General features: G+C 43.7%; 1 protein-coding gene across 1 annotated transcript in view; it reads left to right on the forward strand.

Annotated features, from left to right (window-relative positions):
* The window catches only part of LOC143296262 (dual specificity protein phosphatase 10-like), a 22427-nt gene extending 4442 nt beyond the window's left edge, over positions 1–17985 (forward strand). Inside the window, exons 2-4 of the mRNA XM_076608099.1 lie at positions 7306–7470; positions 8296–8481; positions 12898–17985. Of these exons, the coding sequence (XP_076464214.1) occupies positions 7306–7470; positions 8296–8481; positions 12898–13163 (617 nt within the window). The 3' untranslated portion in view covers positions 13164–17985. The remainder of the gene's footprint in view (positions 1–7305; positions 7471–8295; positions 8482–12897) is intronic.
* Positions 17986–22563: the final 4578 nt, after the last annotated feature.

Consider the following 22563-nt stretch of genomic DNA (forward strand, 5'->3'; position numbering starts at 1 on the left):
GCGGATTTTTTATAAAGTTTCCATCGTCCACCGTCAAACTGCTAGCCTTGTAATATAAGCCTTTTTGGACCGAGGAGCTCCAGCTCCAGTGAAGACAAACTGTTGGGGGTTTCTGTGGACGTGTCTGTCAGTTGTTCTGTTAACTCAGCTGAAAAGTTCTGGACTTGCCAACAAAGACGGACGGGCAGGACAGAGAAACAGAAGGATGAGTCGGAAGAGAAGTGAGTTGGGAATATCGGTGTGATTGGAATTCGTGTCTTTTGTTCGTTTGTTAAGTTAGTTTGTTGTTTTTGTTGTTGTGCGTGTGTTGTGTGTTTTGTTGATTCAGTTCCTTCCATTTCTTATTCCAATTTTATTGGTTTCTTCTTTTTTTTTCTCTCACCCTCCCAGTTTAGAAAATAAAAATTTCTTTCCTTCCTTCCTTCCATTCATTTTTTTTCGTTATTTCATTCCCTTCCTTCCTTCCTTCTCTCTTCTTCTTGGTTCCTTACATTTCCTTCCTCGTTTCGCTGGTCTCATTCTTTTCAGTTCCCTTGTGGGTTTCATGGAAATTCTTTGTCGTCTTCTTTGCCTCACTGGGATTCGCCATGTGCAGCTCTGAAGAAAAACTGCCCGGAAAGACTCTCCATTGTGTCTACATTTGAGACAAAAGGATAATTTTTCTTCTCTATTTTCTTTTTCCCCCCCACTTACTTCTTCCTTTCCTTCTGTTTTTCTGTCACCTAAAATGATGTTAAAGTATTACATTTCTTATATTTTCTTGCTGATACTGATTTTTTCTTCTTCTGTTTTTACCTTATTTCCATGTTTAAATTTGAAGGGGATGGGAGTGGGGTTTTTTGTTGTTTTTCATCGTGTCTTCATCTGTTTGCGTGCTTCCTTCTTCTTCACAGGGTTTTCGCTAAACCTGTCCATCTGTAACCTGTCCATCTGTAACCTCCACCTCCCACCCTCCTTCCAAACTTAACTTAACAAACAAAAATATGTTTTCGTTTTAATTGTGTCGTCTGCGACGGTGGATTTGTTTCTAATCAATAATTTTGTGGGTGTTCAGATAATCAGTGTGGAATGATCACTCTGTCTGATCCTAATTCTCTCAACTCTCTGTCTCTCTGTCTCTGTCTCTGTCTCTCTGTCTCTGTCTCTCTCTCTCTCTCTCTCTATATATATATATATATATGCATATATATATATATGCATATATATGTACACACACACACACACACACACACACACACACACATATATATATATATATATATATATATATATATAATCTGTCTCTCTGTCTTAGAAGTATGTCTGCAGATTGCAAGCTGTTCAGAAAGTCTTGGAACTATGTCCGTTCCAAGCTATTCAGAATGATGATGTTTGCACCGTAGCCTCTGAGGAGTTTAAATGCGAGCAGAGGGCGTCAACAGTCACAAATGAAAGACGTGTCCTCCTGCTCACCACTGTTGCTTCTGCCTCATGCATTGTCCTCCTCTGTCTGCAGCCAACAAAATAACAGTGACAAAGAAATGAGTGAATGTAAACAGTAAATAAAGAAAATGTGTCACTGTCATTCTTAGGGAAAATGTTATTGAAACTGGTATTGAAGTGTCACCTTCACAGAAATGTCACCACGGTATACATACATGTATCCGCTTTGGGCACGAAAAAGAAGAAAATCCAGACTGCAAGCAAGCAAGGCCGGCAGAAGTAGTGGCGGAAAAGGTGTTCTTGCTTTCTTTTTTTGTTGTTGTTGATCGATCGAGGCCGACGTGTTGCGCATGCGCCCTGCAAGCGCATGACTCAGCTCCCGTAATAGTGGCGCAATTTCAGGCCATTGCCCTCCCAGCGTGCCAAACAATGCGTGCAAGGATTTGGGCTATACGGGGCACTTTTAGTTGGGGATCTGCCTTGTGTTGGAGATCTACTTTTTAGCTCAATTGAGGGGCGTGGGGTGGGGTGGGGGTGGGGGTGGACTGGCGGAAAAGGAGGAAAGGGGGAAGGGGGGGTTGGGGTTGCGCTAGGTGCATCGTTGGTTTCGATATTTACCTTTAAAAAAAACAACAACAACAAAAAACCCTTAATATATAAATCTTTACAAAAGTCAGGCAGTGCTAGTCTTGTCAACCAGCCGGTTTGCTGACAGTTTTGTCGCGACTGGTGCGTGCTTAATATTATGATTCTGTACTATAAAGTTAAACAATCGAAACACTAGAAAACTAAACATTGTTGGCTTCACGTTACATGACTATATTTTTCTGTAGAGAATGTAGTTTATACTTGTTTCCCCCAGCTGAACATGACTGTCTCTGTATGTCTCTCTCTCTCTCTGTACAAGGTGGAAGACGTTTGGTAGTGAAAACTGAAGATGAAAAATTCTTTCCTTTCTTTATTTTTTCTCTTTCTTTGATTTCCCCCTGCTTTTGTTTCGGTATTTCTCGCCTTGTGTTCTTTCTTTCATTCCATTGCATGCAAGGTGGCGTGCTCAGCATGACTGTTCCTAGATCAACCAAGACAAACTCCTCCACAGGGCAACGGAATTTTCCATCGCCTCTACATCCACTTGACTAACATAAACACACAAGTTATTGGTCTTTCTCTCCAGATATATATATATATATATATATATATATATATATATATATATATATAATATATACCAATGTCAGATTCGACAGTGTGTTTGTGGATAAGCTTCTGATCCTCCCCTGTAGTTTGATGTGAAACTGGTGTTGTGGAGATTTGGTACCCTTCTGCATTTGCGGAGTATAGCATCGAACCAGTTTCGTGCTGACTTTTTTGCGCAACCTGACAGACGCCTGGAAACTGGGGCGACAGTGATCACTGTCTGTCAGAGTCACTCTGCCTGATCTTGGTCGGATTTCGATTCGAAGAGACGAATGAACAAGTTTTAGCCAGAATAAAACGTCACATGCAACAGTGTCAGAGTTGTCATTTTGCGTCACGGTTCGGCTTGTGGTCAGTTTAGCGTCATCGTTATGATTACCGTAGCGTCATTCATTACTTATTTTTCTCACTTGGGAAGAGGGGTGGGGGGACTTTTTCGTGGTCAGAGCGTTCATCGTCCCGATTCAAAAACTGCCTGTATTATTCTGTGTTGCAGTAGGCCTAATATCTGTGTCCAAAACACCATTCATTATCAATCATACGGGAATTTTCGTTGCCAATGGAAAATCTAGAAACTTCTTTTTGAAACAAGAGAGTTGATCGATCATAATCATAGACGTATAACTTCGAAAATTCTGAATAATTATTGTCTATAACATCCACAATATCGCAGTGAGACTTATTACAATGGTTGAGTCCAGAAACGGACACACACACACACACACACACACACACACACACACACACACACACACACACGAATTAGTTTCAATTAAATCGCTGTATTGTATTGATTTTGTTTTGGGCACGTCTTCTTTTTATGTGATGGGCTGAGTACATGAGATAATATTTAAGCAGATTTCAGTTATATTTGTGGCAAACATACAATGCAGTATCAGTCACTAGTGATGCACATGTATGTCTAAAGAGAGAAATAACGAGAGAGAAAAAAATATATATATGATGGTCATGCACTGACCTGATCGTATCATCTTTCATTTTCCAGACAGATATAACACCAACAAATTCTAGCCTTTAGCCCCCGAGTTGTAAGAGTATATTGTAGAAAAAGTGGATTGCAGTATAAGATAACATAGAATGAAGACTTAAAGAACACACGTTATCGCCACCCTCCTCCCCTCACCTACCCCCCCCCCCCCCTCTCTCTCTCTCTCTCTCTCACACACACACACACACACACACACACACACAAACCGCTCCTGTTATGTCAGCCGAGGGCGAGACTATGTAGTCAATAATTCTTGGTTGACTCATATTATGCGCACAGATGCCGACCATGTTGATTCCTGCAGGGAATTTGACAGGACAGAGATCCAAATGGAAGACCGTCACTGAGATAATTTTAAAAACGAACACTCCCTCTTCCATTTTGTCTACCTTGGCAGACGTCACAGTTTGCGACTTGCCGCCAAAACAGGCAGCAAGGGACGTTGAGACGGTGTGTAGGTAGATCTGGTATTTGTGCAGTGGTGTGTGTGTGCGAGAGAAAAAAAAAAGAAAAAAGAAACACACACACACAAAAAACAAAACAACAAAACTTGTGGACAAGTCGTAGGCGTTGCGAAAATGCTGTGGGCAGCAACTCGATCTATCCGGAAACTAAGTCAGAAGCGGCCATGCAGAAATGGAATGCCAACGACATGCACTGTACTGATGCAATGCTGTGGATTTAGGGGAGTGGACAAGGGTATTGGATTAAGCTTAGCTCGTTTGGTGTGTGTGTGTGTGTGTTTGCCCCCGCCCCTCTCTGCCTCTAACTCTCCCCCCATCGGATGGAAATCTCGTTAAGTAAGGACATTTGTAAGGAAGGTGTTGCTCTCGACCAGGATTTTTTTAAAAATTTCAGCTTAATATATTTCAGACTCACATAGAAGTTGTGTTTTTTGTTTGTTTTTTTGTTGTTTTTTTAATTAAAATCTTCCCAAAACGGCTGTCATTCTTTCGGATTGTTCAGATGGTTTTCTCTGTGCGTAAAGAATAACTGCTTTCTGAATTTCATTGAAATTGAGCTCTTCTTCAGTGTGGCTGAATGCATATTGAACATTAGAAGCGTTTAAGAAATGGATTTTATAAGTGCACAGCAAGGGCAGTAGATATGGTGTTAATAGTGGTAGTTGTATGATGGTGTATGTCTGTGTACGTGTGTGTGTATTCAACTATTGTTCTATTTTGAGTGTATGCTATTCAGGCGGGTGACATCGGTTTATCCGCGCGCACTCATCTGCTAAAAAACAGGGTAACACAAACACACGCACACACACATACAGTGATACACGCACACACTCGCGCGTGCGCACACACACACACACGCACACACACACACAAGCCATGTTACAGAGCATGTATACGCAGAGAAGCACTGTTTGAGAGAGACCTTCGCGTCGTTTCCAATTAATCAGAAACACGTTGAACTGTCAAGGTGCTCCGTTTGTGTGCCAACGATTGTTGCTCTCTCTCTCTCTCTCTCTCTCTCTCTACTCTCTCTCAAAGCGCGTGCACCGAAGTAGGGCAATGACCCAGTTTCTGGGCTGGCGATGAGTCAGCCACCATAATTCAAGCAGGCACGCTGAAATCACCGTGCTGATTTACAACCTTGTAGCTCGCACAGTGGTTGCAAGATGAGATAACAGAAAGCGGGGAGAGAGCGCGTGTGCAGGCGCTGTCTTCGTTCGGTGTATCAGGTGCAAGGATTTTGTTTTTCTTCCCAAAACTATATAATGCTGCGTCTTGTGTGATACTGAGAGGGGGCGGGATGGGGGGTTGTTCGAAACAGCTGTAGAAATTTGGATGGAGAGGGAGAAGGTGAAAGGTAGAAGTTCCTCCTCCTCCCCCCCTCCTCCCCGAAACCCTCCTCCGCACTGCTGCGGAGCTCAGTGATGACTGTAATGACAGATGCTCTTTCTCTCTCTCTCTGTCTCTCTGGCAGCGCCCCTCTGTCTCTCTCTTTCTCGTTCGCTCGCAACGCATCTCTCTCTCTCTCTCTCTCTCTCTCACACACACACACACGCACACACACACACACGAGGAAGTATTTCTTCGTCCTCCAGTCAAAACTAGCCGTGGGGTTGAAGACGGGCTTACAGTTTAAGATGAAATGACTGCGAGCCATCGACACGCATACCTAAATCACTTCACATGCGTGGGGCCCATACCACACCTGTTACTGTCCAAAACGTGAGGCTGCCTCACAGAAAGTTCAGCAGCTTGATTTTTCTTTTTTCTTTTTTTCTTTTTTAATCGTTTTGGACTGGTCAGTCTCACAGTACCACTCCTCACCCTTCCTTTCCCGCCTCTGTTAGCAGTCAGCATGTTGTGATTCACTGGGTCAGGAATGACGTACTGCCCCTTTGACCTGGCCTCAGCCCCCTTTACTTTTCCCACACTCTTCCGACTCTTCCCGGGCCCCTGTGTCTTGAGTAGCCAGCTGGAGAGTGAGACCTCGAATCATCCCGTCACCGCTCACAGTTACTTGTAATTAAAGGCTGGAAGAATGTAGCTCTGTGTCGAGGTCGTCCACTAAACAGGCTTGGGCTGTTGTGCGTGTGTTTGTGTGTGTGTGCTGCGTGTGTGTTCGTCACTGGAACCGCAGTAGAAGGTGCGTGCCTTCACTTCAGTGTTTACTCGCTTTGAGACTGAGTGAGACAGAGAGAACGCGCGACGCACCCAAAGGTTGACCGTGACTGTGCGGGATTCTCACGCCGCAAAAATGTTATTCATGAACGGAAGAATGAAGTCGAGTGAGTGGAGCGGGACCGAAAAAAAATGACTGTGCACCATAGGATGACAACATTGTTTGGCTGTGACTATACGGAAAGCATTTCTGGTATGTTTTCGTGGAGGTGATGCTGATGTTCTGTGCCTAGGAAGAATGCGAGAGGCTCAGTCGTTGAGGCGGAGTTGCTGTTGTGAACACTCATCAGTGCCAGATCTTGTCATAAACAAGCGACTGTATTTCGTGTGTGAACGTTTTACACGAGTACATATACCAATATTGTCTACGCGTGTGACTGTGCTATTATTGTTTTAGCCATCATCTGGATGAGTTTTGCTCGGGTGTTGCGTAACGGACTCTGTCTGTTCTCCGAAAGGGCAGGTATATCGTCAGTGCAATGAGTCGGTGCTGTTTCTGAAGTGACTATTGCCGTGCAAGGTTTAAATGCCGTATACTGAGGAAGATGGTTTCTTTTCTTTAGTCAGTTTTTGTGCTGAATGTGACCGCTAATATTTGTTCGTTGCATCGACGATATTATGAGACAGTCGTGCACTGTACATTTTAACTTAATTTTATACTTCTGAAGATTCTTAATATTATTTCGTGTGTGTGGGTGGGTTGATGGGTGTGTGTGTGTGTGATGAGAGAGAGAGAGAAAGAAGAGATCGGTGTGTGTGGAGGAGGGCGTGGCAAAGAATGGTTTGATGAGAGGAGAGAAAGACAGACGGTCTTACAGATAGAGGAGATATATATATATATCTACACACACAATAATATATATATATATATATATATATATATATGTATATATATATATACAGAGAGAGAGAGAATGTTAGGTTTTAACTTTTTGTCCCTCTCTTCTACGGCCCTGTATGTTTCAGACATTAAAGTGATTGGTTAATAGACTGATTGATTGATTGATTGAGCGTGGTGGTGTGTTGTGTTGACAGGGGGCATGAAGCAGTTCGAGGCGGAGCACCCGGAGCTGTGCTGGAGCTGTCGGAGGGTGCCGGGGGACATGCCGGCCCGACTCCTGTCCAGCCCCACCAACGACCTGGTGGAGCCCGAGATTGAGACCGCCACCGCCTCCCCCGTCCTCCCTTTTCTCTACCTCGGTACGCTCCTTTACCAAGTGTGTGTGTGTGTGTGTGTGTGCGTGCGTAGTTCTGCATGGGTATTGCTGTGTGTGTATAGTTCTGCATGGGTATTGCTGTGTGTGAGTGCGCGTGTGTGCTATACTGAAGATCGAAGAACAGTTGGCATTCAAAGGTCAAGCTGTACGCTTGCTTGGGATCGATGAATGTTAATTGTTCTCCTGCGTGTGTCTTTTGAGTAGAAGAGTGACAGGTGTTCTCTGTGGCAGTGTATGACAGTTTGTGTGTCTGTATGTGTGTGCACGCGCGTGCGTGTGTTTGTATACGTGTACGATCTCTTCTTATATTCCCTTGATCCTCGTCTTTCTCCTTCGCGATGTTGTCGTCCATATGTTGTCATTTATTGTCTGTGTCAGTGTTTGCTTGTCTGTGTTCTTGTCTGTCAATACACGTACAGTCGGTAATTCTGCCCAGGGAAGTACGCTTCCCTCATCCCCAACCCCACCCTCCCTACAGAAGATGATTATTTGGGGGGGGGGGGGGGGGAGTGTTACCAACTCAATTACAATACCGCTGTTTCTTTACATGAAGGGATTTGTGTTTCAGTGGTTAAATTTGTCGTTGTCGTTTGCTTACTTGTTGTTCCTAACTCTTGTGTGTGTGCACGCGCGCGAACGTGTGCTTGTGTGCGTACGTGCGTGTATTTATAATGCAAGCACATATCCCTGTTCTTCGATCGTATTGTTTACTACCAATCGAAAGAGGGCTTTGACACTTTCTGGAGAAAAAAATAAAGGTTTCACTCACGACAATCTCTGAATCCTAGTGTTTGTTACTACCATTCAGGTAACGAGCGTGACGCGGCCGAGCTGGAGCGGTTACGACGTCACAACATTACGTATGTGCTCAACGTCACAGCGCACGTGCCCCAGCACTGGCAGGCGCACGGCATTCGCTACAAGCGCATTCCGGCCTCCGACAGCGCACAGCAAAACCTGAAGCAGTACTTCGAAGAGGCCATTGAATTTATTGGTGAGTGTTTTGAGTTCATGATTATCATGGATGTGTGTTCGCTCGATCTACGACACAGTGCAGTACAATGCAATACAATACAATGCTGTACAGCCCAGCCCAGCCCAGCCCAGCACAGCACAGCACAGCACAGCACAGCACAGCATAGCATAGCACAACACATTTTTATTCATGCGATTGTACACATATTTCGAATTCACTTCCTGCGTTGAAAAAAAGAAGAACAACAACAAAAACCGCGTTTTTAATGTGTAGCTTTGTGTTACATTCCCACACATTTTCACACAGCGTATGTCTTGTGATAGGAATTGAGAGAAAAGAGGTGTGTGTGTGTGTGTGTGTGTGTGTGTGTGTGTGAAAGAGCAACTGATGTCTTTTCGAGTGCACAGACAAACGAGAAATAGGCGAATCATGATCACCAGATCATCAGTTATTAGCGAATCGGGATGACACCGAATATAGAACAAGGCATTCCACGGGTGGTGAAACATCGACCTGCACTTTGCAAGAGAATTTTTTGAAAATTATTTTTTTTAAAAAGAATTTAAAAAAAAAAGCAAGCTTGCGAGTTTTGGTCAATCATTATATATGATACAGTTTCCAAACTGACTGGATTCGGAACGTTTATGAGTCCTCGTATACGTAGCTGACGTTTTGATTATTCAGCAGTTGAAAGGTCCAAAAGTGAGGTGGTGAACAGTCGCGGATGTGTTTAGTGTGTGTGTGAGAGAGAGAGAGAGAGAGAGAGAGAGAAGCACCGGAACAGTTTATCAAAGAATGTTATTATGTCACAGTTGGATTAGTTTATAGTCATAGTCACACACATTTGACTCAGCTACGCTACACAACTAGTAAGAAAGAAAGATACTACGAAAACGTGCTGTAGGAGATGTATTGATTTTTTTTTTTTTTTTTTTTTCATTGTCCTTGGGTTAAGGGGAACTAAGTTTTCTGGTATGTCGATATTTGTTTCGTATTTTACGACACCTACAAGTTCTGGGTTGTTTCTCTTTTGTCCCTACTTTTTTTTATTTTTCGTGTCTGCAGGCCAGGCAGCTCTAGACTGACTGGCCTTTGTCTTCACTTAAAGAGCAAACGTTATCCTGCTTTCTTTCTTTTAGCGGTTAGTGTGTGTGTGTGTGTGTGTGTGTGTGTGTGTGTGATAGAGTGAGGGGAGAGAGAGAGAGTTGGAAATCGCGTCATCAGTGTAGGCTGTTTCTCTCTCTCTCTCTCTCTCTCTCTCTCTCTCTCTCTCTCTCTCTCTCTCTCTATCTATCTATCTCTCCTGCTCCGTTGCACGTGGTCTCTTCTCTCTGTATGTTTGTGTGCGGCTGTATTTATGTCAGTGTTTACTTGGAAGATTGTGGAGTATCTATTTTTCTGTGGAAAAAATGAGGTGCCATGTGCGCTCGCCTCTCTCTCTCTGTTTCTCACACACACACACATACGCGCGCGCGCGCACACACACACACACACACACACACACACACACACACACACACACACACACACACATGGGGCAGAAAGACAAAGAACGATGAAGGCCAGGCCAGACAAGAGATAACTCGCCTGAATGAGGTCTCACGCACTTTGCACGCGCCACCCTCACCAACCATTGCCACCACCACCACCACACCCACCCACCCCACTCCCTCCGACCCTCATCCCTCCTTGTACCCCTTACACCCCCACTCCCCGCCATGCACCCCGCCCAGGTGAAAACTCATAAAGCCGGTGAGTCATCAACACGTGGCTGTCTCCGGTTTCCACGGCAACGCACCTGTCTTGGGAGCCGAGGCAGAGCTTGCTTGTGTTGACGCCCTCCTGTGTGAGAGAGAGAGAGAGAGAGAGAAAGAGGGAGAGAGAGCGGATTGGGCGGCAGTTAGGGATGTTTTAGGGGACGATGAGGGGGGAGGGGTGCGGTTAGTATGGAGGGGAGGGGATGAGAGGGTGCGGCCTCTGAGTCCCAGACAAAGAAATGACAGGTGTGTGCGTATGCGTGAGTGCGCGCGTGTATATGTGTGTGTGTGTGTGCGCGCGCGCGTGCGTGTGTGCGTGCGTGCGTGCGCGCGCGTTTGTTGCTGCGAAAATGAACGGGCGGGTTCTTTCATTGAAATTAGTCATACAGGGCATTGAAACAAAGGAACAACCCAAAGCAGAAGACAGGAGAGAGAGAGAGAGAGAGAGAGAGAGCGCCAGTGTACTTTTTTTTTCTTTCAACAGGAACAGCCTTTAAAACTATAGAATGAGGAAGTGAAGCCGCCACTGTTAGTCATCACACAATTAAAGCCACGGTAATATTCTTCCTTGTTGCTGGACGAGAGAGACTGGGGTGGCAAAAAAAAAAAAAAAGCGCCCAACTTTCTCCAGTGCTCAGTAATTTTGAAAATAGGTTTAAAAAAAAAAGAAAGAAAGAAAAAAAAGTCGATCCCGTTGTGATGATAGTGACAATCGTGAAAAAGCAACAACAATAATATCTACTAAAACAGGTTTGACGGGGTTCCTATGTCGATCTTTCTCGAAGTCTTGAGTTGGGTTTTTTTTTCAGCCGATAGCTTACCTGTGAGAGAGTAATATTGTTTGAACTTTGTGGTGCGTTCTTCGGAGAGGGTGGGGCGCCGATGGAAGATGAACAAGGGACACAGGATGTTCCAAAAGTTACTAATTATTTTCTTAATTATGACAAACTTGTGGGATGACTTGCGTGTTTACATGGAGGGGGTCATTGGCCAGAGAGAGAGGAGGGTAGATAGTTTTAAGTATTGAATGACAAACACCCTTGAGTGAAAATGTCACAAATGCTTGTAGTTGCTTTTTCGTGTTGAGCTTACTACGCCTCCCCCCTCCTCCCTCCCCCACCCCCCTCACCCCCACTGCCCACCCAAAAGGCCAGGCAGAACAAAGAAATAAAACTTGCGCTTTGTGACAGTGACCAAGTGACTTGGAGGATTGTGCGTGTGTGGAGGGAAGTATGTGTGTGTGTGTGTGTGTGTGGTGGTGAGATAGGGGTAGAGGAGAAGAGAGGGGGCGGAAGGAGGGGGGGGGGGTCAGCCAGGAACACCTGTCTGTGACTCACCTCCACGCTTGCCTGAATCCTCCCCCCCTCAGCCCCCTTCCGCTCCCCCCCTACCGCCTCCCTACAAAAGCACTACACGCTGTTAGGCCCATTCACAAGCATAAAATCAGTGTTACTCACAGAGCCAGGCAGAGAAGGAGGGGGGTCAGGCACGCGCTCCTTGGTCATGGTACCCAAGCCCGACCAATGAGCGACCGACTCCGTGACTGACTGACTGCCTTATATGGAAAGGGACATGGGGATGTTGGGGTGGGGGGTGGGGAAGGGTTTTTTGTATAAGCTTAGCCTTCCCCCCCCCCCCCCTCCTTCCCCACCCTTTCCCTCCTCCCCAGGGTGAGTCGGACTGGTAACAAAACAAAACAGCGTGTGTTGTTTCAGTTTTGCTCAGCAGGCTTCATGTGACTGTGAGTCTGTCGCCTTGAGCCGTACAGTGTGAGTCAGTTTGTCGTGTGAGTAAGCCCAGCTCCCTACCAACAGTTAGTGGGGAGTAGCGTTGTAAACCGCTCACGGGTTACTCATGGTTTTGGGGTTGTTGGTTTTTTTGTTTTTGTTGTTGTTCTTGTTTTTGTGTGTTTTTATTTGATTTGGTTTGGTTTTGAAGCCGAGCGAGGCCCGACAGTGAAGGTTTATCGCTCGGTTTGACAACTGTTCAGAACGAAACATGATACCACGCCGGTAGACTATGTACAGTAAAGGGTGTGTGTGCATGTGCGTGTGTGTATGTGTGTGTAAGAGAGAGAGGGAGAGAGAGAGAGAGAGTTCAGTCTGACAGGTGAAAGAGGCTGATTGCTTTCTCCGCTGTCACCGTCACCGTCTCTCACTATGTCTACCGCAACCCCCCCCCCCCCCCCCCCCCCCCTCCTCCCCCCCGCTCTGTCTCTGTCAAAGCCAGTCGCACCTGCTAACCGCAACCAATTCCTGTATCACTGTTTCTCTCTGTACTGTGTCTGTCTCTACCCCCACCCACCCACCCCCCGTCTCTCTCTCTCTGTCTGTCTCACTGTCACTCTCTCTCTCTTTCTCTCTTTCTTCTCCCCTCCCAGTTTTCAAGTGCTGGATGAAAGAAAGCACTATCAGTTTGCAATAGAATACCCTCTTCTAGACCCAGAAAATAGAAGTGGTTCATTCATTTCTTCATTCATTCATTCCCCCCATTCTTCATTCCTTCATTTTATTTATTTATTTATTTATTCATTCATTCATTTTATTCATTCCTTCATTATTTCTTCATTCATTCATTTTATTCTTAATTAATTAATTAATTCATTCAATCATTCATTCATTTTATTCCTTCCTTCATTCATTCATTCATTTGATCCCTTCCTTCTCCCGTCGTGCAGACGACGCGCGGCAGAAGGGCGCCAACGTACTGATCCACTGCCACGCGGGGGTCTCGCGCTCGGCCACCATCACCATCGCCTACCTGCTCAAGCACACGCGGCTGGCCATGGGCGACGCCTACAAGTTCGTCAAGGCCAAGCGGGGCATCATCTCGCCCAACTTCAACTTCCTGGGCCAGCTGCTGGAGTTCGAGCAGGACCTGAACCAAGGCAACGCCTTGCGCGTGCTCAACCCGCGCCTGGTGGAGCTGGAGTCCACGGTGTGACAACAGTGACCTCACCCCCACCGCCCCCTTGCCCCTCACCCCACTTCCATGTCTTGCAACTTCACGAATTTGATTTGATTCGATTTTTTGATAGGGGTACTTTTTGTAACAGTGGCGCCCATCCTAGGAATCCTCTCGTTCAAGAGTAGAGGCCCAGCTGGACTAGAAGTGTTTGGGCCATGGCACGAGCTGACTGACTCACCGCTTTCTCTCTTCCCCTCTTCCCTGAATGTTTTTCTTCACTTGGTTTTTCTGTTTGTTTTGTTTTAAAATGATTTCACGGGCGGTAATGACTGGGGTTTTTTTTGTTTTGTTTTGTTTTGTTTTTTGCTGTTGTTATTTAGACCCCCACCTCCAACTCACTTTCACCTGAGATTTTAGAGGGCGGGGTAGGAAAAAAGTTATTGACCGACTTCGTTTCGTGAGTGACGTGACAAAAACATTCTTTGTTGTGGATTTTCTTTCTTGGATTTTTTTTTTTTTTTTTTTTTTTTTTTTTCCAAATTTAAGGGACGAAGACTTCGAATGATATCAGCACGTAAACTCAAACTGAGCTAGTCTGTTTCTGCAACCGGCTGAAAACAAAAACAAAAAATACTATGCAGACGTGATTTTTTTTTTTCTTTTTTTTTTTCTGTTTCTGTTTTTCCTTCTGTATCTTTTTGTTTGTACAAAATGGCCCTCGGAAATAGCGTGCAATTTGAGGTGAGCAGCAGCTAGGACCAATCTGCAACAGATCAAGAGCCACTGTCAAAATTCTTACGCAGTCGGGGGCGATGTAAGTCTTTTGCAAGACCGTCTGAAAAACAACAACAAAAAATGGTTGACTGGCAGTGACGCATTCGAAGGAAAAGTTATGTTGAGAGGGGAGAGTTTTGAGATCTATGATCAAGTGCAAACGGTTTATTTTTCATTTTCTGTCGAACATTTTCGACTTCTCAGGAATATTCCACTTACGGCAACGACTTCAGTGACTTGTCGCATCAATCGGCGTCAGTTATGACGTCATTCGTGCGGTGATGTCATTGAACGGAGACTCTATGATATGTGAATTCATTGACGAAAGGTGCTCATTATAATGTAAGATTTATGACAAGCATTTGATTTGTTTTAAGGAACGTTTGTATCGCATTGTGCTCATGAATTGTGAGAAAGAGTGAGTGTGTGTGTGTGTGTGATGCACTATAATTATCAATGTAACTTGGGCAGCCGCATTCTATAGTCGGACCTGTCCGAACTAGTCGTTGTCAGCTGAGTAATCAGTGGCATGAGGTTAGAGGAACCAATCGAGACGCCCCCCCCCCCCACCCCCCTCAAAACGGGGTCAGAGTTGAACAGATTATGCATTCCTGTAATATGAAGTGTTACACCCTTGTTGCTCATATTGATGGAATAGACTCCCATTTTCCCCCATCCACCGGATGTTTCCCGGTCCACTAAAGATTCATGAACTGTTCAAATATTTGAACTGAGAATGTGGCACATAGTAAATAGGAAGTTTAAAAGGTGTTCTTCCATTCGTCTTTTTAAAAAAAAATTTTTTTATGCTAAATCGTTTCGTTTCATTGAATATTTCTTTCATGCATGCATTTGTTATATTCATTGTTTCCTTAGTTTATTTACTGGTTTGTTTTTGTTTTTTTTGTTTGTTTCCTTGTTCATTGCGACCTCTCTTTCATTTGTAGACAAATATATAGGTAGTTTTTGTAGATTCAGGTGACACAAGATATTTCATTTTAGAGAGTATGAATTACATTTGCTCTGCAATGTGTGGAACATTAACAGTTGTTTGTTTCGAATTAAGACTGCAGTTTTTGACATTACAAAGGTGTTTGGTCAACAACTTTGTTCTGAATTTGTGATCATTGAGATCAGTACAACGACAGCGTGTTTGCTTACAAGTACAGTTTTTGTCATTAGATAGTTTGCTTCTTTGGTATGGTTTTTGGGTTTGTTTGTTTTTTAACGAAAGTACTTCTAAATCGTTTATCTTAGGTTTGAGGTCCAGATGTTTGAAGTTAAGATTTTCTGCTGTACTGAAGACATTCTGGCAAAATGAGGTGATGCGAGTTAGGAACCAGGTCAAATTCTTTACTGTTCAATGTCTTTGAGATCTAATGCAACATGAATAATTCTCTGGCATGGTATAGAAACAGAATATGGCTTGGTGTACATAAATCCATAATGTTGTCGTAGAACCTCAGCCTCCATCCCTGCAGATATCTGTTAGCTTTTTATTTTCGATTTGTTACCTCTCTCTCTCACACTCTGTCTCTCTCTCTCTCTGTTTTACTATATACATACTTATAGAGTGCATGTACATAGTTTTGAGGGAAAAACTAGTCCTCAATGCCATGTTATGTGCTGTTCAAATCTGTTGCAAGCAAACGGTCAACAGTGGGCTGTTTGTTACTGCAGGTCTCACCCCACCTTCTCCCCTCCCTCTCTTCCCCCTGGTCTTCGACAACCACAGGTTTGGTTTCACAATACATACTTCAGCGTATGTAGAACGTGAAGTGTCACAGGAATTCTAATACGTTTTTCACAAGCTGACCTGATTGTGCCGCCAGTACAATCTGTCAATAATCTGACGATTGGCTAAGCGAGTGTCAGTCATATAGGCTTGCTATCTTGTGTTTGAGTATTTTAGTCTATATGTTTCTGGTTGGTTTTGATTGTTTATTGTGTATTTGAACCTCGTTTCCCCAACTCAGGCAACGTCTGTTTTGTTCAGCGTGTAGGTATGACAGCATCATGGCTAAATGGCTGAACAAAATTAGCAGTGCATATTATGGTCCTTGCACTGGAATCCATTTTGATGGTTTCTCTGTTCTTCATGCTTGTGGAAAGTAACCACAGATGGAATACTGTCTTTTTCAAGCTATAGATTGGTTGGGGTTTTTGGGGGGGTTTTTTGTTGTTTTTTTTGTTTGTTTGTTTTTTATTAGAACTTACAAAATACTTTTTATTACATCAGATCTTTAATACCAGGACATGAATATCATCACTAGTGACATAATAGTGTTATCTCTTTTTTTAGATTATCAGAAATCATTACACAAGTGGGTTTTTTTGTGTTTTTTTTTACTATCTCTGGTAATGATGCACATATTATATATGTACTTGTTATGGGCATGTGAAGTTGATCATTCCAATATGGGGGTGTGAACCACTTAGAATCTTCACTCGAAAGTTACATTTGCTTGGCTCTGCATCAGAGACATACTCAGACTGATCATTTTCCCATTGTAATTATCTAGATCGCTGTTTCATCATCCAATCTTTCATCTAATTTATTGCAAAGGCTGAAACATTGCCGTAAAAAACGAGATTGTATAAAATGTACACATGTTTGAATGAAAAACGTATTTGTTTCCCGCATACCTTTCTCATGTTTTGTCTGGCAACCTTTGAATGTTAGAATTACAAAGTTCGTGCATATCATATATTTTGGTTACTTATTGATAGTGTTAGTAGCAATCCATTCAGATATATTTCTCTTGCTGTTGAAATATTGTGAAACATGGTAATAAATAGTCTTAGCAAGTTTCAGTTAAAAGGTCATGATGTTAAAACGTGCAACCCAAGTCATAAATTTCCTGGTAGATAATCCATAGAATTATTTATTTGTATAGTGAATGTGAATCGTGGTTGAAGCAAGCATGGTGTTAACCAGTTATATTTTGAGACCTACCATTCAAATGAGTTGAACTCAACTAACATCCTGACCACACTCTTGGTCTTGATAACTCTTTTCATGTTTAAATCTTATACAGTTTAAATCTTATAACAGTCTGTGCATTGCTACTTCTGTTACAGTATGTAAGGTATTCTGCACAGTCATGTGACAGGAAGAGGCGTGTTGCGTGGCATGCGTGGTTAGTTGCCATGCTTGCGTATGACATGTGTCATCTTCCTGTATGCACTGTTTATGATATATGCCTTTTGGGAGGGGGGTGGGGGGGGGAGCAATCATCTAACACAATTGAGATTTCTTATGTATGTTATCAGTATTAACAGGGGGACACTGGGACTGCTGTCCTGTCTCTTTGAATGTGTGTCCATTTTCTCTCTTGATTGTATTGTTTGTTTGTTTGTTGTTATTGTTTTTTTCTTTTTTAGGTTTCCCCATTTAAACCCATTTGTCGTTCCTCAGTCTCAGCTGTGTAGTCTTTGAAGTAAATATTATAAATTAATGATTAGCTGTCTGTTATATTGTGACGTGGTTAGACAACCTGCCAGTGCCAAAAAAAAAGAAAGGAACACCAGAATGAAGGCATTTTTTGTAATACTCTGTGTGTGTGTGTGGGTGTGTGATATCGACTTTCAGTCGATCTGACTCCATAACGAATACTGCCTTAGCAAGAATCTTAATCTTGAAGGAAACCGTCTGTGATGTCACATTTTATACTATCACAGTTTTGAGCCGCCATCGGTCTGGCGTTGTGACGAACAATAGGTCAACAAGAATGACGTCATCGCTGCACTGACATCACCTTTTACGTGTGGCTTTGATGTCATTCGCTCTTGCCCGCCTTGCACTCTTGCATAAAATGAGTGGTACTTTTTGTATTTCCCGTTATTTTAATTTTTACTACGATATGAGCATTGTAAACTACATTTATTAGATACTCATATGAGGACTAGTGTGTAATATAACTTTGCCGGGTTGTGGATTTCCATTGAATCATTGACGCCGTCAGATATGCAGATTAATGCAATTTTTATAGTTTTTAGTCAAGTAAAAAAACTGTGAGTGAAATGAGCGAGTGTGTGAAATTGCGATTTTGTGGATATTTGGCAATAAATAAGATGGAAAGTACTTGCATTGGTGTGTGTGTGTGTGTGTGTGTGTGTGTGTGTGATACATGCACATACATGAATTCAGCATGATGTTATCTCTACAACTGTGCGCATGGATACAGAATCTCTCTCTCCCTCTCTCTCTCTCTCTCTCTCTCTCTCTCTCTCTCTCTCTCACCGTCAGTGGTTTTAACAAAATCAAACGTGTTGCATACTAAGCTTTGTGTGTTTCTGGGCTCTCTTCAAGTTAACAGACTATGGTTGCCTAAGCGTTGGAATACAAAAAGTCAGTGCATTGCAAAATCCTTCAGATTATTTAGTCTGACAGAAAAAAAGTGAACATAATTATTAGATATGCAAACTTTGATCGAGAAGTTGTTACAAGCTAGATGCTTACATTATGATGTGCCCCAAAATGCAAAATAAACATAGATAAAAATGAAATCAACGGGTAAACGTGATTGGTCATGTGTTAAAATCAAGTGCAATCAAAAAAAAAAAAAAGCTACTTTTGACTATTTTAGTATGAACAAGTGACAAATCATATTACTCATTTCAGGATCGGGGAAGTATTAACATGTTTTCCTGCTTCGTGAGAACAGCGGGAGTGGGGAGGGTGGGGGGGGGAGGGTAAAACCAACAGTGAAGGAAAGCTTTTCAGGATTAGGGAAGCATTTTATACCGGCGTTCCTGTTCAGTCCATAAGGAAGTTAGTTCAAACTAAAATAATACACTAACACACACACACACACACACACACACACACACACGCAAACCAACCCTAAAAAACACGAATTATTTCGGAGATACGATGTGACAGAATGAAGCTGAATACTTACTTGTATCTTCAAGAACTGCAGATCGTGATCTATACCTCACAGAGAATTCAATTAGTCCCAGATCTTTCGACACACACACACACACACACACACACGCACGCATGCACACACACACGCGCATTCAAAGGAACCAATCATCAGCGTGAACGGTAGACAAGGAAATATTTATCTGCACAAATAATGAATAATTATCAAAGTACAGGATGATCACAAATTTCATCAGTGGCTGAAAACAAAATTGTTCACCAGGAAGGGGTGACTTCGAACAAAAAAAGCTGCGGTAAAATCCGCGAAAACTCTTCCTTACCCACTAACCCCATCCCCCGCTTTCTCTCTCTTGAATAACCATTATTCGCACGCATGTGTGTGTGTGTGTGTGTGTGTGTGTGAGAGAGAGAGAGAGAGAGAGTCTGTGTTCGTGTGCATGCGGCGAACGTTGCGAGCGCGCGTGTCAATGCTGACGCAGGCACTCTCGCCTGCACGCATAATGTATTATAATTATATACATATATCTGTATACACGTATACGTGCGTGCACGTTCAGTCCCTCGTCACAGGGCCATAAAACCACCACCACTTCCACCTCCAGTCAGTCAATACTCCAAAGTACACACATTAAAAAAAATTAAAAAAACAACAAAAAAAACCACAACCACTAACAAGCCACAACCACAACAACAACAACCAAAACAAAATAACAACAACAAAAAAACACCTAAGGGAATCTTTGCCAGCTACCTAAACCTCACACACACACACACACACACACACACACACACAGTGGTCGCCCGCAACTGGATGCCACACGCCCACGCCTGCCGTGCAAAAGGATGGGAGGCAGCAGTAAACAGGCTGCTTGTTACACAACATGCAACCTGCTTCGACCTTTACTTACTTCCCTGTGCCAAAAGCCACGCCAGATCTCGGTCGAGACCAATGTGAGGGGAGAGAGAGAAAGAAAGAGAGAGGGGGACAGACAGACAGACAGACAGAGATGGAGAGGCAGAGACAGGGAGACATAAACAGAGAGATGGAGGTGTGTGTGTGTGTCTGTGTGTCACAGATGTGCGTCAGTGCATCTGTGTGTGTGTGTGTGTGTGTGTGTGTGTGTGTTTTCTTGTATTTTCTTGTGTGTGTGTGTGTGTGTTTGTGTGTATTTCTGTGTCTCTGTGTGTGTCTGTCTGTTTTTCTGTCTGTGTGTTGGGGAGGGAGGGGGTTGGTAAATGGTTGAAGGGGACAGAGGGTGGAGGTGGCACAGAGAGAGAAAGACAGAGAGTCAGACAGACAGACAGACGTAGACAGGTAAACAGACAGACAGGCGGCCACATGCCTGCTCTGGAAACAGAAAGTTATACACTGTTCTGAAAAGCACACAAGCACTCTGAGATCTGCAACTGATGCAACTGTGGAACTGCAATTCAAACCAACAGAATTGTGCCCCATCCAGCTGCCCCCCACCTCCCCCGCTCTAGCCCCTCCCCCCATCCCCTCTCCCACCCTCTCCTTACACACACATCCATACGTACACGCACATACACAAGTCATCCACTTTTTTGCATCTCCTCACCCTCATATTCCCAAAGAACCTCACTGATGACATCACCTTTCACAACCTACTAAGCTAAACACCCCCCTACCACCATACCTAGCACCATTCCCATCTCCTCAGTCACTGTGGTCCCTACTTTTCTGACCTCTTTTCTCAAGTCAGTAAAACGTTTACGTCTGCAGTAAGTTCTGTGGTTGTCCAAACAACCCCACCCACCCCATCCACCCACCCCATTCTTCTCCACAATTCCGACAAAAGCAACAGCAGCAGTAACTGAGTAGTAGCAGCAGCGACAAAAACAACAAACATTACAACAGAGACAGAGAGATAGAGAGGTGTGTGTGTGTGTGTGTGTGTGTGTGTGTCTGTGTCTGTGTGTTTGTGTGTCACTGAGTCAGTGTGTGTGTGTCTGTGTGTGTTTGTGGCTGGCCATCACCACTGAGATGCATTCACAAGAGTTGCCCATTGTTGGACACCGGATGGAAAAAAAGAGTGCGTGGAAGACCAGTAGATACATGGCACAGAACGGTACAAAAACAACAACAAACAAACCAACCAACCGGAAGTGGAATGGCTACACCCTGGGGAACACATGAAGATCTCTGGTGTCGGCCTCATGTGCTACGCACGTGCCCCGAAGAGGATTAAGCTATGCTATGAACTCTTGTGTTTTCACTCACACTCACGGTGAATGTAATGAATGATCACTTCATCCAAACGTCTTTTTTTTTTTTTTTTTTATAGTTCACAATAGAGTCGGTGCAGAGAAGGAGCTCTTAAGACATGACCCCACAAAAAGTAACAAATTCGGTGGTGTGAGGCCATCATCAGCCACACACCGCTTATGGTAAAGACAGACGGCCCTGTTGTGAACGTGTTTTTACCACATTCATGTATTGACCTGCTCGTGCACCGTGTTTGACCGCATGGCCGCTGCTGTTGGTATGTGTGTGAAATAAGGCTTGTTTGGCTGGTCACCTTGTGGTCAGTATTACGTAGAACCCTCGTGCTGATTGACCCGGGGAAGGGCAAAAGTTCCCGACCGACCGTTGAGTTTGGCAAGAGTTTTATTGAACTCGTTTGCTTAATTAGTTGTTGTTGTTGTTGCCGCTGTAGTAGTGGTGGTGGTGGTGGTGGTGATGATGGTGGTGGTGGTACTAATGGTGGTGATTATAATGATGGTGTCGATAGTATATGATGATGATGATGATGATGATGATGATGTGGAGTGATTGCCTAGAGGCCATCTGAGCGCACTGGTTCGAATCACGGCTCAGCCGCTGATATTTTCTCTACCTCCACTAGACATTGAGTGGTGGTCTGGACGCTAGTCATTCGGATGAGACGATAAACCGAGGTCCTGTGTGCATCATGCACTTAGCGCACGTAAAAGAACCCACGGCAACAAAGGGGTTGTTCCTGGCAAAATTCTGTAGAAAAAATCCACTTCGATAGGAAAAACAAATAAAACTGCACGCAGGAAAAAGTACACACAAAAAAAGAAAAAAACAAAAGGGTGGCGCTGTAGTATTGCGACGCGCTCTCCTTGGGGAGAACAGCCTGAATTTCACACAGAGAAATCTGTTGTGATAAAAAAACAAAAAAAACAAATACAAATACAAATGATGATGGTGATGATGATGGTGATGACGCCGACGATGGTGACTATGGTGATTTTGTGGCGTGCGAGTGAGTGCGCAGTACTGAAAGTTTGTTTTAGGTCACTTTGATTCATGATCTTACCTAGAACCCATCTGATAACTGCACAGGAAGGGCAAAAAGTCCTGGGTTTGGCAAGATTCACATTTGTTAACTAGGGTGTCCTCGACACTGTTTTTGTTGGTGCTGTTGTTCAGTGAAAATGATGATGACGATGATGTCGACGGCGACGACCATGGTGATGATGATGATTATTTAGATGTTTTTTTGATGATGGTCATGATGATTCCCCTTTTTCGTGTGTGTGTGTGTGTGTGTGTGTGTGTGTGTGTGTGTGTGTGTGTGTGTGTATGTGCGTGTGTGTGTGTGTGTGTGCGTGCGTGAGAGAGAGAGAGAGAGTGAGAGTGTGTGTGTGTTTGTGTGTATGTGTGTGTTTATCCAAGCATAGATAAATGAATGCATATCTTGTATGGCGATAATGAGGGAAAAAAAAGGATGCAAAAACAATCCAAGCAGAAATTTTTTATATTCATGTCATGGATTTTGTCCC

Source organism: Babylonia areolata, chromosome 21, assembly GCF_041734735.1.
Source record: "Babylonia areolata isolate BAREFJ2019XMU chromosome 21, ASM4173473v1, whole genome shotgun sequence".
Classification (NCBI taxonomy): Eukaryota; Metazoa; Mollusca; class Gastropoda; order Neogastropoda; family Buccinidae; genus Babylonia; species Babylonia areolata.